This window comes from Necator americanus, chromosome IV, assembly GCF_031761385.1.
Source record: "Necator americanus strain Aroian chromosome IV, whole genome shotgun sequence".
NCBI lineage: Eukaryota > Metazoa > Nematoda > Chromadorea > Rhabditida > Ancylostomatidae > Necator > Necator americanus.
Window position 1 is genome coordinate 3,011,887 of NC_087374.1, and position 20,269 is coordinate 3,032,155.

The window sequence follows — 20,269 nt, forward strand, 5'->3', positions numbered from 1 at the left end:
TTTATTATATAACAATTATATAATATTAATATAATTATAACAATTATAAAAACTAATTAGGAGTTGAGGTCAAGACCAAGTTGAGTGAAGTTTCGCTTCTCAGCTTTCTTTCGACGTCACAGTGACCTACCGAATCACCTACCTGGGCCGTGCTTCTGCAAAATTCTAATGAGGCAGTCCATTTGATATTTGTGTGCGCCGCATTTTATAGACCATTGGAACTACTTCTTGTTAATGCATATGTTGACCTCCAAACTACCTACAAACTCGCTAGGGGAAACATGGATTGCAGCTCTTCTCCGGGCGCTTATTTGGCCTGTAGTTAAGGCGTATGCAGAAAATATTTGCTAGTTGTATTCATATTTGTTTTTCTTCTTTGAGCTTAAAAAACCAAACTTAAGTCAAACATTGGAAGACAATTACACTGCGATAACTGTTCGTATATTAGTAACCGACATGAAGCATCAGTCGCCCACGTAAGCTAAGGAAGAAGTCGGATTCCAGCAAACTTTAGAAACTTCAAGAATAAAGCAAAGTTATATGTACATGATGATGACGTACGTTTGAATTTATCGCATGAGCGTTCTTCAAAGGCGGACATGTAATGTAAAACAAATTAACAGCAAGTTTGGATGTGGTTGTCAAATATTTTACAGAATGTAGGTTTTTCTGTGCTGATATTTTGCGAGTAAATCAGATAAGCGGAGAATTGAACTCTTACGAAATTTTTTGCCTTAAGCGAAGGATCTGAACTAATTGATCTCTTTCCTGTGTTGAGTAGCGGTCGGAATGAAGCATGCAAGTATCACAGGGAAGACACGAAGGACATCTAACAAAATGAGGAATCGAACGGATCACAAGGATTAGATCGATGACAACTCCACACACGTATTATTGATGATAGATCAGGATCAGTGCTGGGGTTGCTCGACAGATCAACCACTAACCTCGTAGAAACCTAACTAACACACTTTCTTTCCATTTTACTCATAAAGTGTAGAAGATCACTGGCTAAACTGATCAATATGGAAGCTTATCATTCACCTAGTTCCTGTATATGCAGTGGAAGTTCCTCGTTTTTACTTGACGGCGTGCCTTCAAGGTGGAAGTTGAAATCCTGCGCATCATTAAGACATTCTGACATCGCTCCACTTTCAGAGCGCAGCGCTCTTGAAACTGGGAATGTTCGTCCTTAAATGCTACATGTTCACTTTTACTGCTACAATGTTCTAAGGTTCTCTAGTTGAAAGTAGGAATGATTCTTAGTGCATATCATCTACTTCAGTAGTCTTATAATTCTCCCGTAACCATTTTTAGTGAGTATTTGAGTAGCACCGTCAACAAATCATGATGTCGCATTTCACATTTTTGAATAAACACTTTGTTTGGGTTCTAACACATATAAACAGAGGAATTTGGGCTTCATGAAAGAAAACAAAGTTAACTGCTACAATAACAGCTCTTCAAAGATTGTCTCACTACAAATGAATATAGGATCTCACAGATGTGTTCAGAAAAAGTACTAGAATCTTAGTAAAATATCGTACTTTTAGAGCAGTAACAGATCTTCCACAAGATTCGTCTTGGGGAGAGGTGGCTCTCGAATAGGAATGCTAGCATGCTGGCTACTAACTGAATTCATGATCATTGCATATAAAGTTCAGGGCGGAGATCAATTAGAAAAATTGGAGGGAACAGATACAAGTAACACTTTGAGCATAATCACATCAAAAATGATTATAGTCGTTAAATGAGACCAATAGTACCTAACACGACGATTACCTAATAAAATCAGTCAAACACATGTGACGTGCACTAAAAAAAACAGCAAACGATATCACCGATTGAACAGCTCATTTTAATTACAAAGAAAGTGAAGATGTAGGTGATCCCTGTGTGTCTTACAGACATAAATAGTACACATCAAATTAATGTGTCTTTGTTTACGAGAACTCTCATTCGTACCACCATAACTTTCCGAAAAAACTAAAAACTTTGCTCACTGGAAATGAGGCACAAGAAAAAAGGGAATTTACAATTTACCTGGATAGATTACACAAAGCAGCCCGGAATAAATCGAACAGAAAATAAAACAGAAAGTAAAGGACGGATTTTGCTATGAGGCGACGGGATCAGTAACAGAGCTCACTTCCACAGAGCTCGAAAACTCCTCTGTTGGAAAGATATTTCCATGGGGTAGAACTGCATCACAAGCGTTGGTAATAATGAAATTGCCCATCCAAGGTTCACCTTCGTTCACCGACTCATTTATGTCCTTTGTGTCAGTCCGTTCTTGTACTAAGGTCAGCGTCTGAGTTATACAACAAATTTAACCAACTCTACTTGGAACGAAAAGCATTCGTAGGAAAGAAAAATCATAGAAAATGTACAGTGGGAGAGAAAAATAGTTTGTGACAAATGTTGTGCGACTTACATTCTCATTGCACATATACAGAGTAACAGCCAAAGCATTCGCTATGTTCACGTATTTGCCGGAATTTCCCATTCGCCGCGGCAAACACTGCATCACGGATGAGAATGTGTGCAATCCTGCAAGAAAATCTCAATATTTACGGACTCTCAACATGCCGCAAAAGCATCTATTTGTTGCAGGATATTCATAAGACTTAAAGGACAAGAAAATGTACACAAGAAGCAATATAAAACAACTTAGAATGCTAACGTTAGAATACTGAGTTGACGCATTTTATAGGATCTCTTATTGCGTGCAACATTTCATTATATATTAACCAAAAACGCAAACCTTGGACTTTGAAATCCGACTGACGCACTTCAGCCGCGAACTGTCGCATGCTTTCTTCAACACCTGTGTTTGAAGTGCCACCACCATTGTTTGGCATGTCTTCAACATCAATCATGCCTTCCAAATTCCGGTATGTGACCGCCTCAAGTACATCGATAGGATCTAAAAGTGTTCTATTACACTAGATATAATGAAGTCAACGTATTACTGGAATTTTTCGTTACGTGGACTGATATCTAACAAAACTACACGAAAACACTTATTCCCTATGAAAAATCCAATATGCGAACTCAGCGCTGTAATGAAACAAAAGTAGTGAGTGCTTATTGCTCGAAAGATCTTTACTCCGGTAAACAATTCATATGTTAGCTTTTTTCAAATTCAATCAATTTAAGGAATGTGATTTTATGCTGAAAATACAATTTCCTGAAATGAAAACAATTTACTTTTAATGGCGGCAAGGCCAGAGTGTTTCCCAGAAACTATTCAGTGCAGAGAAGATTGAACGACACAAAAAGGAAAACCCTCACCTAAAGCAGTTATATCCATGGGGTTATGTTCTTCCAATATCTTCTCCGCGAGTGGTCCTAAGCTAGAATCAAGAGATCGATCCAATTTCTTGTAGTACAGTTCGCTCGGGTCAGTTAGGGAGTTTTCCTTGATTTTATTTCGTTCAACTGCTCTTCGTCGTGCCAACAGTGCACGTCGAGTGTACAGCACCTTATCATAAGCGAGCTAAAAGTCACATGATTAACTACGATGAAACTTTTCAGAGCGTAAACAAAGTTACGAAAACAGTCAAGTACTGAGCTAAACTAACCAATGGATTAGATAAGATAGACTTCATAACACGTTTCATTCTGGCGGTATTCAGGTGATAGGAACTCACACGGCAGGAAAAATCCATAATCTAAAGTATTAACTTCATGGAGTTAAAAGAGCATAATTTATAGTATCTAAAGAGATCGGTAATTGGATGAAGATTTCATAAATAAAAGGACGAACACTTATGACATATCCATCTTCTTTTTTGGGCCCCAATGCATCGATAGCCTCAAACTCGGCAGCAACGGCGGCGGCGCGCTCTTCCTTCGTCATTGCATAGAAGTCTTTATTTGGCACAATGTTCTAAACGAATAAGGAGGTGAAGAATATTAAGTTGTTGCTGTAAGACACGCTCTTTATCTTCTTGACACATAATCTATTCCCCCTTCTCTGACACTGTCGACGGCGCATTGCGGCCATAAGGTTCAAGGCATTCGGCGAATTTTGTATTTTATTTTCATTTTTGACTACAGTGAATATAGCAAAACAGTTTATATGTAATAGCAAGCAAAAAAAAACTGAATACAGCATACAAATCTGAAGATTTCACTTAGAAAACAACTGATTTATATCATATTTCTAACTGCAAAAAGCTGTCAGAGGGAACTAATAGAAATAACGTTTCATGTGGAACCGAGCAGTAAAGTAGAAGTAGCGGAAAATCCAAAAATACTTAAAACAGCAAACCTTCACATCAATCCCTATTGCTTTGTACTCATCAGGGCGGATATCATAGAAACGATCACGTTTCGTGATACTATCGTTTGAGAAGAAGGAAGTTGCAGATTCATTCATCGAACAGTGGTAGTTCTGATCGTCTCCTTTATTGATGTTTTCGTTGTCGGAAAGAACAGGATCTTGCAATGCTGTTTCCTCCAGTTGCCCTTCTCCAGATTCATCGATACCAAAGCCATCACTGAATATGAAATCTACTATTCAACATGATTTAACAAAAACTCCAATGAAAAGTCATATACTCACTTCTCGTATAAGAAACGGAATCCTCCGAAAGTGGCCAACCACTCATCGTAAACGTCTTTTTCAGCCCCATCAACATCCGCGTTATCAACACATTTCTCATCAGCAGCAAGAGATTTTCTAATGATGCCGTTGAAGATGTTGTCAAAATGATTGTCTTGATCGGTAAGATCCATATGCATTCGAGGATAGCGCCCCTGTTATGATTTCATGCAAATGGGAGATAAAAAGTACAGTTTTCAATAAAGTAAATTACGAAATTACACATGTGAGTTGCTTACACCCACCTTGTGGAGTAAACCTGGCTTGATGAAATCCTCAAACTTGTATGCCGTAATCAACCGACGGCCATGAAGTTTTCGTCGCATAAAAATAACCTCCTCGCTGCGAACTAAGGTTCGGGGATCTACAATCGTGAAACGCTCGCGAAGCGAAACAGCGGTGTGCGATGTTGACTTCGTGAAGTACCTGGAAAAGCAATGAGAATAAGTAGTAAATAGAGGTGAATAAAAGAATAATAAAAAATTAACAAGTTACCGTAGAGAGCATGACCACAATTAAAACTTTTACGTTACACAAAAGAAGCTTGATAACGAAATCAACACGATAACAGCCAAGTTTTCAATGTATGAGGCAGTCTATGTTGGCTGCAGTGTTAAAAGCAACTTTCGAAAGAATTTTCGTAGTTGGGATCTCTCCACCATGACGTATGAGCGTTACGCTATCACTGCCATGGTGTTAACGAATAAGTTTCCTTCTCCTCCTCAACTAATATAATCTGAGGCATCAGGAGCACTCAGAAACACCACTCTGCAAGCCGACCGATTCTACGAGGACAAAATGATTTGAAGACAGCGTTTGTGGAAAATTCTGCAAACATTGCTTTAAGGAAGTTACCAACAAGTTAAGAAAAGATCCTGCTGTTCTAGCCCGATAAATGCCCTGATTTTGTGAGGGCGCGCAAATCAAAACAAATCAAAACCTGTTTCCGCATACGGTTAGGCTTCTTCTAGAACGGATTTCAAGATTTTGCTAAGATTCTGGTTGCGGGAAGCGCGTCTAGCGCAGTTGGTAAGAAGTTTCACTGCGGCTGAGCGATCGGTCGATAGTTCAAAACCGCCCTTGTTGCAACCAAGCCTTTCATCTCTCTGTGGACGTTATGGTTGTACCACACTCGTCTAGGAGGATAAACACGTTGGTTTGATACCTCGGCTAGCTCCCGTAACTTATCATTGTGCACGCGAACAGAAGGACATCCCTTCATAAATCTCAAATGATTCTTAGTTGAAGTCGAACACATTGACGGATCGCATGCAAAAAATTGAGGCTAGGATCTTTATGTTTTATACACCCGAATATATACTCTCGTTGGGTCACGGACTTGGTGGAGAGGGCACTACTATTGCCTCTGCCGATAAATGAGACAATGATCGATAATGGAATGGACCCGCTTGGGAACTACGAAGTAATTCTGATCATGCACAATTACACACAAAAAAAAACGGAAAATATCTCCAGGAAGTTTATCGGCGCCGATGCGTTCGGCACGAGTATATATGTGAATTATTAGCCGTTCAGTAGGGCTATATCAATAACAACTTTAAGCTTACTCCAGCTCAGTTTCTTCAAGCTTTACATCCGGTTCTGATTTAATCCTTTTTTCTCGTTTCTTTGGAGGTTCCTCCATCTGTTCAGATGAGTTTTTATCTAGAAATAATAACGTTGAGATTCTTAAAAGTGTGTATCTAAAAATGCTTCACTGACTTTTACGACTTGTTATCGAAGATGATTCCTCTTCTTCGGGTGGATCGCCTGTGTCTTGCGCAGGTTCTTCAACAGTGTCTAGGGGTTCATCCACGTCTACCTCAGCTATGTCAGCAACGTCATCGCATGCATTATCCTCAGGAACTCCAGAATCACTACCATCATCGTCACAAAACGCTGTAGCTTCGCTTAAAAAGAGATCAAATTATACTGAATACAAGAATAGCGGGCAACAAACAACAGCTCCCAATTAGCTTCAATTGGGATTAGTACATAGTGTGGTACTGCTAAGTTAAGAAGGAGTTAAGAAAGTTGGTGTTATTTAAGAAAAACAAAACCACACCCATTTAGATTTTTTTCTAATATACATTCCTTCAGTCATATAACAAAAGCAACATAGTGCACGAGTACGATTAGCGCAATATGAAAGAGTAGATAGACTGCTTCTTCGCTAATTATAGTCCAAAAACATTACAGTTGTTTATAATTCCTGCATCCGGAGGAAATAATCTCACAATTTTCGTTTAGTTCGAAACATTTGGTCGGGAATTTCATTTTGGACAACGATTTTGGTCTTACACTAACAATGAACAAATAAAAACGGAAAACAACACGTACTCTGCATAATTTTCTTGTTCCTCTGCTTCTTCTGTGGCATCAGGTTCTGGCTGCTCATCCGCAGTAATAGGAGGTTCACATCCAGATGTTGAAGCAGAAAAAACTGTTTCAGAAGCGGAAGCTTTCTGCATTACAGCGCGTTGAACTATTTTAGGCAACTGTCGCTTTCCGCGTAGTTCTATATCCTCCGCTTTGTTCAACCGCATTGTGAATAAAGTAATTGCTTCGTTGAGCCGAGCTATCGTATCCTTCTGGTCGCAATCACTTTCGTGTTCGTCGATAGCGGTGTAGTACCAGGAATCGGAAGGTATCTTCCTCGCTGCTTCTTTAATATCCTCGTGAAGTTGTAAAAGCGCGCCTTCCCTGCAAAAAAGTAAGACATCGTTTCAAAGTTAAGCCTTACTTCCATACGTAGATGAAGATATTTCGCCAGCAAATTTATCAAAAATAAAGTTGACTATGACAGGTTATGCGGTGTTAAACGATGTTATTATGTCTAATATCAATAAAAATGTCAATATAACAATTATACTAATTTGCAGCGGCCTTTCCCTTTGCAAGCACACCGTTAGTTCTTTTTTTTTCCTTTTTTTACAACACATGCAACTAAAATCAATCCTAGAGGCGCCATAACTTCACGTGGGTGACGGCGAATGATATTTTTAATCAAACATTCACATTTCCACAAGTGCTCAAATTCCAACAACTTTAGTCATTATAATTCGTAAAAACAAATGTATAAAGGAAAAGAACATGCACTAATCTACTTACAAGACCTCAAATTGCTGAAAGACTGGAAATAAAGTCATAATAGCAAACTCATGAGAACTTCGCAGTAAAATCCTTTATATTCATGTTGTCAGAAACTAACTAAAATAAAGGGATCAAACTAACATTGCAGCGTGCAAATGTATGAAAATGAGTAGAGCAAAATGTAAATTTTTCCCTTTATTTTCAGCTATTATTAACACAGCCCGTACAGGTATTTTAGTACATCGAGATATTGAGCTTACAAAACTCGTAGTACCCAAATGTTCCCACCACAAGAAAGGGATGTATTTTCCAAAAGAACATAACTGCAATGTTATAAACTATTTAAACCTTGCTGCAAGAATAGGGGCTAAAGATGACCTCTGAGGGTGGAAGGGAAGTGAAGGTACATATATGTATACATACTCATACATTTATAGAAATATTTATATACAAGAGGTTTTACATGTAGTAGTAAAAACTGCAGTAAAAACTTTTTTTAATTCTCGCCTTGAACATTTTCGAGAACAAGAGTAAGAGATAACATTAGAAACTGGCAACTGCTTCAAACACGAATAAAAAGTCCCAAAGCACTCTTGGGTCTCTGAAGATGGCTATCTAGTCGAGGTGTTTGGAAACTACTAAACTACTACAGTTCTGAACTTTTTACACGAAGTGAAAGTAGTAAATCTAATTTGTACTCCGCGCCTGCATTAGTTCATCTACCTGTTTATGAAGTCTCACATTTCCATGACAATTTTTTAGATACATTTTCTGGAACGTTTTATTAATAACTACCTGGTTTATATAACACTTATATAACACTTACAATCGCGGATACTGACGACTGCGAAAGAACTGTGAAGAAAACTCCAATGTCGTCTCATTCACAGACCACGGATCCACTTGATAGGATTTCTTAAAATAAAATAGATAAAAAAGCACCCTGAATACTATATAAAATTCACATTATAAAAGTGGACGAGGGAACGACCGAAGAAAATTGGAAATCTTAGCAATATTTCTTAGTATTGTCCGTGCCTGCGTACATTGCACGCTCGATTTTAGAAAATGCAAAAATATACATATTATGTATGTAGAGCGTAGTAAAAAGCCAAAAATATCATAGGGCAAAATCTTATTATCTCGAAAAGAACAGTGACGTACACCAACTTTAGTCGTCCCCGAAAACCTAAGATTTCACCCTTTCCTTTCCAGAAGATTCCGATTTGAAAGCGTAAAATATGAAAGTTATTGGAAATGATTCCAACTTTTATGAAAATGGAATTTACCGGAATTTGCCCGCTGTCGCGAATTCCATGGTATCGTCCTGGGCGAAAACATTTTTGTTTCAATGCAGCCAATTCGGTAGGAGATTTTCCAATTCCAATACGTTCAGCACGTCTGAAGAAAATGAGGAAAATGTGGACACTGAAAGAATGCTTTAAAAAATACTAATTAAAAAGGGGTCAAAACGACATGAAGTACGCTGCAGTTGCGTAAGCATCTGCACTCCAAGCGACGCGATGGAGAAAGCGGTTGGAATCGAGGTGGAACTACGACGAACTGCACCGAAAAGTGGTGTCAGCAGGGGTCCTCTAGTCGATCCTAACCGCTACGCTCCTTCAAGCACAGATTCTTACGCAACAGCACCCTGTTTCATATCGTTTTGACCCTACTATAATCCCAACCAATAGGTATAATATTGGCCGAAAGTATTCAATTGGATGAGATACACTTTCTACGTGCGCTAGTCAGACGGAAACGAAAACGGCTAACGCTTCACTCCCACCAAGACTACAACATTTAGCAAATTCTTAATGCATGTTTTGGTAGATTAGAAAGAGTAGTTTAGTGTGGGTCTAAATTGTAAATCTGTCCAGTTCCTCATTTAATGTGATTCTACGACAGGAATTAGTGGATAACGTCGTTTCGTTTACAGTCCGGACTGCAAACCATCCCCTCCTCTCCGATCAGTTTTAAAGATACTATTTGCTGACTGATACTTGGCAACAACATAGTTCTAAGGATCACTAGTTAAAAAGAAAATAAAACAACGACAAACAAAAATAAAAAAACCGGTACCTCAAACTTTCGTGAGCTTGCTCCACCGTTACTCTGAACTTGAAAATTTTCATATGATACGTAGCATCTACATACTGTAAATCCTTGTGAATACCATGTTTCTAAATATTTGTAAACTATCAAAACAATGATATACAAAGTAATATCAAAGACAAAACTGGAAGAGGAAAAAAAAACTAGAAAACTGACTTACAATGAAATATAATGCTTCGTCGAATATCGTGCTCTCTGGAACACGTAACTCGATTGCATTATGTGAAGTACCCAATATGGATGCCATAATCTGAGTTCTTCGCTGGATTACGTTGGTTTCTTCGGATTCAGGTGGATCCAGAGGGTATTTCTCTTTCAGGGTTTCAAGGAAAGTTTTCTCCTTTAACGGACCCACTGTCTCTAGGAACTTCGACGTTTTCCAATCAACAAGTTCGTCTTCTTCAATCTGTTCAATATCAGCGGCTTTGTTAAGACAATCAGTCCACTCAAAACATTCTTTCACTGCCTTTCTTGAAAAAGATCGGGACTGCTGACGAAGTTCTTCGCGTAGTTGCTCAAGATCTTGAGAATGCTGCTGATGTCTTTCTATTAATCTCTTAAGAAGAGAAGTATCACCATTCTCATTCTCTTCATCAAGCCCCTGTTTTCGTGTAGGTGATGCGTACTCGGAATTCATCTGAGAAAGCTCATCTTGTTCCTGCAAATGATGAGTTGATGCAGTTAAGACACAATGATTTGTAAACAATGGAACAAATGCTGAATTAAAATTGATAACAGCAAGAACGTCTGAATGCAGTTATTCATATTTCCAAAATCTACCATCATACGCAAGCCGTGATATTATTTCGCTGGAATCTAGATAGTAAGCGGAAAACGTCGGTGAGGTAGAATCACGTCGAATGACTGCAAATTTGTCCAGTTCCTCATTCATTAAACGTGATTCTACAACAAGGATTAGTGGATAATGTCTTGTCGTTTGCAAACCATCCCCTCTTCTCCTATCAGTTTTGCAGTCCGGACGTGAATCAACGTTCATTTTCGTTTCTGTTCATAATGCATATTGATTAAGAAGAGATCAAACTCAGTACTTGAGGTGCTTGCCATGCCAAGAAAACTGCGCGAATGTGGTCATTTCACAAACATAGGTACTAACTACAACATGTGTGATGGATAACACTGCTCTGACAGATTTTATTTGTGACATACGACGCAAACCTTACTATTTACTATACTACGCTTGCATTAGCCACACTGGCCCTCTTGAAGAACCATAATTATTCCATCCAAAATTTCGAAAACCGAAATAAGAAAGTAGCACTTACAAAATCTTGATTTTCCAGCCGATTCCACACTTCTTCAATTAGCTTTTTGAGATCAGTTTCTTCTTTGTCAGACTCTGCAGAGCTCACCACGATGCTTTCTTTGAAGTGAAACTAAGAAGAAATAGTGAGAATAGGTAATGTCAGAACCTTGAGGTTATATTAAAAAGATATAGCTGTAGATATAGAACGAACATCTTCAATTTTCCTATTCCTTGGATTTGCATACTTGTTGACGGGTACGCGAATGAGCGGTGCCAATCTTGTAAGAGCAGTGCCTTTTGGTGGTTTTTTGAAGGTATACAAAGTTTTGTCTTCATTCTTTTCGACGCAAGAGTACAGCTCCTGTGGATCATCTGCACCTGAAAATACAAAAGAAAGTGCAAATCACTACAAAATCGTAAGCACATGTAACATACTTTCTTTATCAGGATCAAAGTGGTGGTAAAATGGTCTTTCTTGAAGAACATAGCCAGTCATGTCACCGGTCCTTAGATACTGTCCTGTTTTATACAACTGTGGATTATCTTCAAGTAAGTAGTGGTCCCATGCAGTTGGTTCTTCTCGTAAGCAGTTTGCTAGCATATCTGGAAAAGGACCAGTTTGGAAAATGACATAGATGAGGAGGAAGAAAAAATAAAAGCTACCTCTGCTTTGTATCACAACAGATAAATCTACATCATTATTATAGCTGCTTGAGGGCGCAGGTTCCCTGGTTGTGGCATCGTGGAGCATGATTAATTTTCCAGTGGAGCCTTTTCTTGCTTGAAACGCTGCCAAAGCGTCAACACGATCTGATTCGATTTTACCAGTGGCCTGAATAAGAAAGAAACTCTTATCTTCGCTGAAAAAAAGGAGCCGACCAAAAATTAAAAAATCACTAACTCGTTCAAAATCCGTATAAAAAGGACAGTATCGCAAGGGAATAATTTTCTTCCACGACATTAACTTCTTTCGCTGAAACGAAAAAGTGCGAGATTAGTGAGTTAAAAGAAAGGATGTAAAAGGATAGAAATTAAAACACACTCTTTTAGCTTTCCGAATTTCAACCCTTCTATTCTCGATCTGGTCGAGAAGATCTTGGGTGAAATCCCAATGTTGAAGGAAGGTGCCCTGTACTGGGAATTTCATCCCAAATGAGTAGTCAAAAGTATCGGGCTCTGAATAATTGCAAAAGAAAATATTTATGGTTAGAACAAAAACAGTCAAAAAATAAGGAGCATTTAAATATGTGATACCCAAAGGTTTCATCCATGCAGGTTGTTCAGTCGAATCTGGGTCACTAGCTTCCATCGTTTTCTTCCTTTCAGCGTCTCCTGGGAAAATTGAGGATGGTAAGAGTAAAATACCAGAATTCCTGATTATATACAAACAAAAATAAATAAAAACTAGCTAGTAGGCACATTCTGGAACAATAAACAACCATAATTAGCACAAACTCACTCTCCACCTTTCTTCGCTTCTTCTTCTCCTTAGGGTTTTCGAAAGTGCTGTCAGTGGCGAGCATCATTGCTAAAAACATAGAAACTTAGAGGTTTTGAAGAACCGCTCCGACTCCATGGTAAGGCATTCACAAGAGAAAATGAGCAGAAGAACAACTCTGGAAAAAGCTAGCAACACATGCAACGCTAACATAGAAACATGTTACAACTTTTTGGCTTTTGGTTCAACAAAATTGCAGTCTAAGAGTGAGAACTGGGAAGAGGACACTTTTTTTTTTTCCGGATTTACCTTTCACTGGTTGGACCTGTATTTCATATACAAACTCACGCCAAAACCTTAACAGGTGTTATATATTCATAGCAAGAAAAAGATCAAGTTCAGATCAGATCAAGAGCAAGAAAGATTAAGTTAATTAAAATCAATTAAATTCCATAAATTTAATTCAACTGTAATCATCGGAAGAATACGATATAATCCCAAAAGCTGTGACGGATTTGGCCCTAATCTATGAAATCATTACGCAGCTAAGAATGTTGTTTCAAGCGAAGGTGAGTGCTAGCAATATTTGCGGACTAAATAGCGCAAATCCCTACCCTATAAGCTGGAACTGAAAAGCTCTAATTCTAGCTATTTTTTTTTAGTTGGAAGTGAAAGTATTTTGCGGAGAATTTCGAAAGAAAAGAAAATAACATTTGTTTATGTTTTCGTGAAAATAACACGTAAACTAGTTTTCTTTGCTACATTCTAACAAGGAATTATGCCAGCTCAAAGAGGAGCGAAATGTCTGGGAAAGAGGAAATTTCAGCTGTTTCCTAGACATTTCGCTCCTCTCTGAGATCTAAGGCAAAGGATAGGAGTAGCCTCTCATCTATCATTCGTAAATAGGTCCATTTACTTCAGAAGTACATACGCAACAAATTTTTGAAAGTTGCTCCTAAACTTATGCAGGTGGGTATTTCAAATCTTCTCAACAGTCCTCAGATTTTTTCACTCCATTCAGTGAGCATCTAGCGGTAAGTACGTTAAATAAACTACAAAATTTCGGACAGTAATGTAATGTAAGTTCATTGTTTCGCAAATAATTGCATATATGACATTTCTATACACTTTCCGGTCATGCGCTCGATGGTTCTGTTCAACTACCTTACGGTTAAAAACAGCACATCTGCACTCAATAAATCAGAAAGCTAGAAAGCGCAGATTTAGGACCATACTGACACTTCTATGTTACAATCTTAATCATCTTATAAACTTCATCTCTCCTTTTTTTTGTTGCGCCGACACAGTGGATTAGGACTAGAACAAACTTAAAAAATACACTAGAAGACAAAAATAATGCTACAATTGTGGTGGTTCCAGCACGTACATAAATGTATCCTACGTGTTCTTATTCCCTTATACCCTCGTCTCATTGTGTGAGCTAAATGGTTCTCTTTTATGGGTGGATTGGAAATAATGTGCGTGGCCTCAGCTGAGCTAATGACAGCTATTTATCTGACCTTATGTAAAACTCTATCAGTATTGTATGTATGATATTAAAATCATTCTAAGTTAGCACGAGTTGGAAAATAGAGAAATTCCTCTTATACAGTCTGGTGAAGCCCAATATAACTGTATAGGCGGCTGCGCTTCACATAGTGCGGTGGAGCTAGCCACCGCCGGTCGAAGTGGGACCCAGTTAGCAGTCCGATCGCAACCACTAGCTTCACTGCGCCACATTGAGCTGTTGTACCCTGTTTCAAGTCGTTCTAACCGGATTATATTTTGAATAACGTATGTAAAAGTAAACTCGTTTGTTATGATACCAATATTTTACCAGGAAGATTTCAAAATCCTACATTAATTCGGAAGATAAAAGTTGTTTATAATTGTAGGTTTCGGTTTTGTTGAAGATATTAAAAAAGGTCCCAATGACATACTTATTCTTGGAAATAAAATAGAATGAACGTTAAAATATAAGTTACCCACGAGACTGTTAATTCCAACGCGAATGACGACAAGCAGTGTAAAAAAAACCAAAACTAGGATTAAAAACGACGCCTAATCTAATGATCTATTTGCTCAAACTCTGATCCAAATAGGCAAAACGCAAAGTGCTACTATGAAAGCGCATAGATATCGTACCGCTTCGATCATTTCACAATTATTTAAACTTTTTAGCAATCACAGGAAGAACTTAGCGTACAAACAGCTTCTCAAAGAAGGCGAACAACACGATCGGCAAAAATTAGAAGCCTTTAGAATAAAAGAATGGCGATTATAGTTATGTTTCTCGTTAGTGAAAGAACCAAGGGTAATAGAACAGTGAAATGCAAAAGCGGGTACTCTAATCTACCACAAGCACAACATAAAGCAACGTTGCAGTGGAACCACCACAGCCCGCTAATAGAAGCCTCCCCCAGATCACAGCACCATTCTTCATAACGTTGAATCCTGAGTGGCGTAAACATGCAATGCCACAAATGTTCGTGTTTTCTGTGAGACAAATCCGAGCGTATTGCAACAAACATCAAAAAAATAAAGTGATAAAACTAGTTAGAAAGGGGGAGGGTACAGCTAATCTACCATCCACCGTATCTGAAACATTTAGCCCTACACCTATAACTTCATAACCAAAAACCGTAATAACAGTGAAGAGCTTTAAAAACCACCAACAGAGTATTATGTAACTGCCTCCTTTCCGAAACGTCAGGCAAAGAATGTTATTTGAATTTAGCAATAAAAAGTGAGTTCCACACTGCACGCATTTTGAAAGGAAGAAGTTACAATAGAACGAATTAGGTGGTTAAATACGGCAGATGGTAGAGCTGAAATGCGTGTTGCGGTCGTCCACTACCTTTCTCAGCATCACTTTTACCACGGATGAAGGTGTAGCGAGTTTCCTGCGCATCGCTATGTGTTCGGTCCACACGAAGACTGTAAACAGCTGTTGCAATTGCCAGCGCCACAGCATCTTCCTTGAATATGAGGATGAATCGTCCTATAGTTTCTAATAATTAACACCAATAACTAATTATGTTTGCTTATTCATTCACTTGTAAACACCTAAAAAGGAACACAACATTGTGTCCTGGTAGAGAAGATTTCCCACACTTATCTATCAGCGATAAAAACCGATTCAGTGGCTAATTACATCCCACACTTCTTACCCTTCTTCTACAATCCTTACAAAAGATAAAATTGCACTCATGAGTCTCAGAACGTTACGCACGAATCAATTTGATTTCTATGAAAGATTGGGTTATCAAATGATCCCAAAATGGAACTACCTTGTTTGCGACCCTGGACGAAGAAGCCGATTAAGAGGTCCATTGTCTTTTCTAGATACTCAGGCGACTAATTATCATAACTTAGGCAGGAATGCGAGAAATGCTTCCCGCTAATAACTCAAATATCATTATGAGATTAAATCACTCCTTGCTCCCCATTTAGATAAAGTCGTCAGTCCCAACTAGCCATTTCTTCCTAGTTTGGGGCCAGGAAGTAGTGTTCAAAAATTTCGTGGAAATTTTCTCGCTGATTTAAGTCCGTATACAGGGTTAGCATTTCACATATACACATATATTGCAGTATATTTAAGTATTTCTACGCTTATACTGTATTATTGCGAGAGAAAAGCCTTATCTTCTCAAAGCTGAACAGAAGAAAACTTTGTTTTTTAAAAATAGTTTGGCACTTAAAAAAAATTCTAAAAACATTACACGCAAAATTAACCGCCGCTTATATTAGATCAATAACGACCAGACACCGTAAAGAACAAAAACTCTTCATGTCATCATAGCTCCAGTGTCATCGTAATTAAGCAACGCTAGAACTATCGAAAATCCATTAATTTTCCCTTTATCAAGGTTTACTCTTTCATCACAGATAGACTAACACATTGATTAATGAGCTAGTATATCTGTGCCAAAACAGTCAAATTTATTGTCATTCTATCAAGGAAATAAACGGACCTGCATGTTCTCCGACTCTCTCAAACAGATATCAATACAGTCAAGAGCGGTTCGATCTTCAAAGCAATTAGTTATTCCAACTTTCGTTCTTTTTCCATCATTTAATGCAGCAATCCTATCTACCATCCTCTCCGACATTTTTAGTTCTGGATCTTCAACTTCCTCTTCTTCATCGCCTGAAAACCAAGCAAAATATATTGTTACATTGGCACAAGAAATGCTATCAAACGGTTTGTAAATGAGAAAACAAAGATAGAAACCCACGATTCTTCCTTCCTTTCAGTGTTCTAGGCCTTCTTGCTGGCGTTTTTCGTTGCTTTTCCTTGTTTACTTCAAACTGTATGGAGTCGTAAGAATTAAAGACTCGAAGAGGCTAAAACAAATCAAGTTTCAGCGAGAGATACCTAACTAATACAAATAACTACATATTCTGAGAATTCATACAGTGTTGATTTCAAAAGTATTGTACACGGGAAGGGAAGCTCAACGATTTTCTTGCCACGCATTTCTTATCGCCACACACACTCAACTTAACCACTAACTTATCTTCATCAGAATATTTGCAAATCTCTGTTACTGGTTACGTTCATTGCTCAGAATTTTTGATACCAACACCAGTATAAATGCGTATTAAGAGGAAATTAAAGTCCTCAGCTGAGAGAGCTTCAAGCCTGAAGCGTTTTAACATCTCTTTATAAAATCAATTCCAAATTTCTACAACTGGTCAACAGCTCCTAATATGACAAAAGCAGCTCTTTCCTTCACACATACGCACTCTTCGACCCAACTGAAAGCTCGAAAGCTTATGGCGATCGCTCAGTCAAAAATTTCCGTGCCGATAGTAAATTGGCAGTTCGTCAAACAGCAAAAACCACTTTGTAAGAATTGAAAATGAAAAATACAAAAACATAACAAACTAAGAGTGATGAATTAAACCCGATATACAAAAATCAAGAGGGCGCTCACCTTCTTTTTCAGCTGTCGTCCGCGCTTTGATGGAATGAAGTCTCCAGAGGAGTCCGATTCAGAGCCATAGTCATTTAAAAAGCTCTTAAAAAAAACACGTAAAATGAAAAGGGTAAAATAGTTCGGTGATCTCACAAAGCTAGAAGCCGCTACAACATTAGCATTAGTGAAGTAGATGTACAGTAGTCTCAGCAGTTGTGTACGGAAAATTTAAGTGTACAATGCTTATTTAAGCATTATTTTAAAGCAGCTTATTATCATAATGCTTATTAACTATTAACTAACTTCGAGGGAAATTACTAATTTGTTTGTTTTTTTTTTACTCGGGAGATTTAGTTATACGGGTCCTGTTCTTTGAGTGAAAACTGTGCACCAACGCCAGGATCAATCAAACATGTTCATTCCTTCCTTCTCAAAAATGGTTCATCGCTACATTAGTTGAGTTTCGGTGCCAAATTTGTAACACCTGTAGAATTTGAGAAAATAAGACGCTCTATCGTTTATTCCTGAGTCTGCTACAGAGTAATTGTAGCAAAATGATGTGTTTTTCCTGTTCTCGACAAGTCTATTCATCATACAAGATTCACTTCGATACATAGATGGACCCACTATTTTTTTTACAATACTCTGGAATATAACATAAAACATTTTATCTATTTATCATTTATTTATTTATTCATATTTTATCATTTGTTTATTTTATCTATTTATTTACAATTTATCTATTTATTTTATTTTATTTATCAAGCGAGAATTCGTTGATGAAAGAGGCCTAGTACTTGAAGGCTACGTCACGAAGTAGTGAAGGCCCCACACCTTACTTGGGAGCCAAGTTGAATTTTTATGGATGTGCAATGGTCATCAAAAAAAGGCTCTAAAATACATACAAAATCAATAAACGCGAGCAAATCATGCAAAGGCTCCACGAATGTTTTAGTCTGAGTTTCAGGTATTTTATATAAGAAGTTGGAAGCTTACGTAAGAAACCGACTTATTCCAAAAGTTCCGCTCCAAAGAAAAAATTAAGCAGGAAAACACTCAATTCATGGAATTAAAACAAAGATAAATAATCAATCAACTGCTGAAATGTATGCACCTTACTGTCATTCACCGGACTCCTTCTTTTTCTTCGACTGACATTCACCCCAAGACCCACACCGTCTGACATCATGATAAGGCGACGAAACTGTAATAAACCGATCAAACCATACTTGAGGCACAGACAGACAGTGAAAAGAGAATGAACGAGAGAAAAAAGGAAAAAGAAGGAAGGAAGAAAGAAGAGAGAGAAAGAAAGCGTATGATGTGCATTTGTACGTGATCTATCGGCATACTGTAAATGTACATGCTCATATGTGTGTATATATAGGACACATATTTCCGAGTAGTATGTGTCGGAGCCACAGAACGCACAAAATAAAGCAGATCAACCTGGTCGTATCTAGATCTACTTAAGACTTGCAACAGGGCTCACAGCAGTGCGGCGAGAATCGTCGATGGCGCCGACGAGCGATGCCACCCGATAGATTGACGACGGAGCGCGCCGGTGAGCGGGTGCTCAGGAGAAAACCCAAGCAATTTTTTTCCTATTCAAAAATTACTCTAAACATGCTATATAGTTCGTCTCCTAAATCAACATGAAAATAACAACTTCGTGATATCATTAGTGCTTGAACATACAATATTTCGGTATATAATTGCAATTTTGGCTCTGTGTGTGTGAAAACAAATGATTTCGCAAGGAAAAGCCTAAACTTTGGCACCTAGAAAACTGAGTAGGTCTCTTTCACTTAACTGTTTACTGCAAAAAGTGTCATCATAATTGAAAATAGGTAAAGAAAGTAATATTCTTTGCTGCAAGCAAAAGTTTTTTTTTAATATAAAGTAAGTAGATCACTTTAAGTCATATCGCTTCTATCGTTCAGTTATCGTTTCTACAGTAGTATTGTGTAATTAATAAGTCATTCGTACATCTAAATGAGTAAAAAGTAATATCACGTCTACAAATTTTTGATGCATAAATGTAATCGGTTCAAAATGACAACAATCACGAGTGTAGTTGCGGTGCATTTGCGTACGCGCACGAAGCGGCGCGGTGGAGGCAGCGGTTGGAATCGAGGTGGGACCGTCGCAAACTGCAGCGATGAGTGGTGCCAGCAAGAGTTTCACCACGTTCCTGGCCGCTACGCTCCACCGAAGCGCCTCAAGAGAGGCCGCGTACGCAATTGCGTACGTGCTTCGAGTCGTTTTGACCCTACTATACCTTGTCGAGTCCTAATTACTCATTTGAATGATCTGTGGCCTACTTTGCAAAACTGTTGTTCAAAATATATTCTGAGATAGTAATGACCTCGTATATGTTACCGTTTCTGTAGGTAGGTTTCTAGTGGGGTCAAAACGACAAGAAACACGGTGGAGTCGTAAGCGGCACCGCTCGAAGTGACGCGGTGGAGGGAACGGTAGGAATCGAGGTAGGACCATAGCAGACTGCAGCAACGAACGGTGGTAGTAAAGGTCCTCACTCGATCCTAACCGCTACGCTTCACCGCGCCGCATCGAGTGCAGCCGCTTACGCAATTGTACCGTGGTTCATGTCTCCTTGACTCTACTATATGCATGTGTGAGAAGGATATCCTATCGTCGCATATCATAGTGAAAAATATACGAGCACACAGAATTCCATAATTTCTATGACGTTTTTCATAATAACATCACAATAACAATATAATAACACTAACACATAACATAACAACAAACAACATAATAGGTAACAATAATATTTTCGCTGGCCACAGGGACAGACAGAAATG

General features: G+C 38.3%; 1 protein-coding gene across 2 annotated transcripts; it reads right to left on the bottom strand.

Annotated features, from left to right (window-relative positions):
- Positions 1–138: 138 nt before the first annotated feature.
- Positions 139–18,630, bottom strand: RB195_000251 (uncharacterized protein; the record flags this gene model as incomplete). 2 transcript variants are annotated; one of them, XM_064196490.1, is made up of 32 exons in its annotated part: positions 139–155; positions 1,045–1,191; positions 2,251–2,311; positions 2,435–2,550; positions 2,765–2,926; positions 3,295–3,499; positions 3,585–3,674; positions 3,770–3,892; positions 4,277–4,505; positions 4,571–4,764; positions 4,855–5,035; positions 6,178–6,274; positions 6,332–6,519; positions 6,950–7,312; positions 8,529–8,617; positions 8,992–9,103; positions 9,785–9,885; positions 9,978–10,339; positions 10,394–10,475; positions 11,101–11,211; positions 11,293–11,459; positions 11,517–11,684; positions 11,745–11,913; positions 11,983–12,054; positions 12,124–12,257; positions 12,336–12,413; positions 12,541–12,609; positions 15,377–15,497; positions 16,494–16,669; positions 16,758–16,866; positions 17,460–17,543; positions 18,556–18,630. In XM_064196490.1, the coding sequence occupies 32 exons, from the start codon at positions 18,628–18,630 to the stop codon at positions 139–141; spliced, it is 4,452 nt and encodes a 1,483-aa protein (XP_064052370.1). The 2 variants fall into 2 exon arrangements, with proteins under 2 accessions (XP_064052370.1, XP_064052371.1); XM_064196489.1 differs by lacking the exons at positions 139–155; positions 1,045–1,191 and having other exon boundaries at positions 2,117–2,311; positions 9,978–10,475.
- Positions 18,631–20,269: the final 1,639 nt, after the last annotated feature.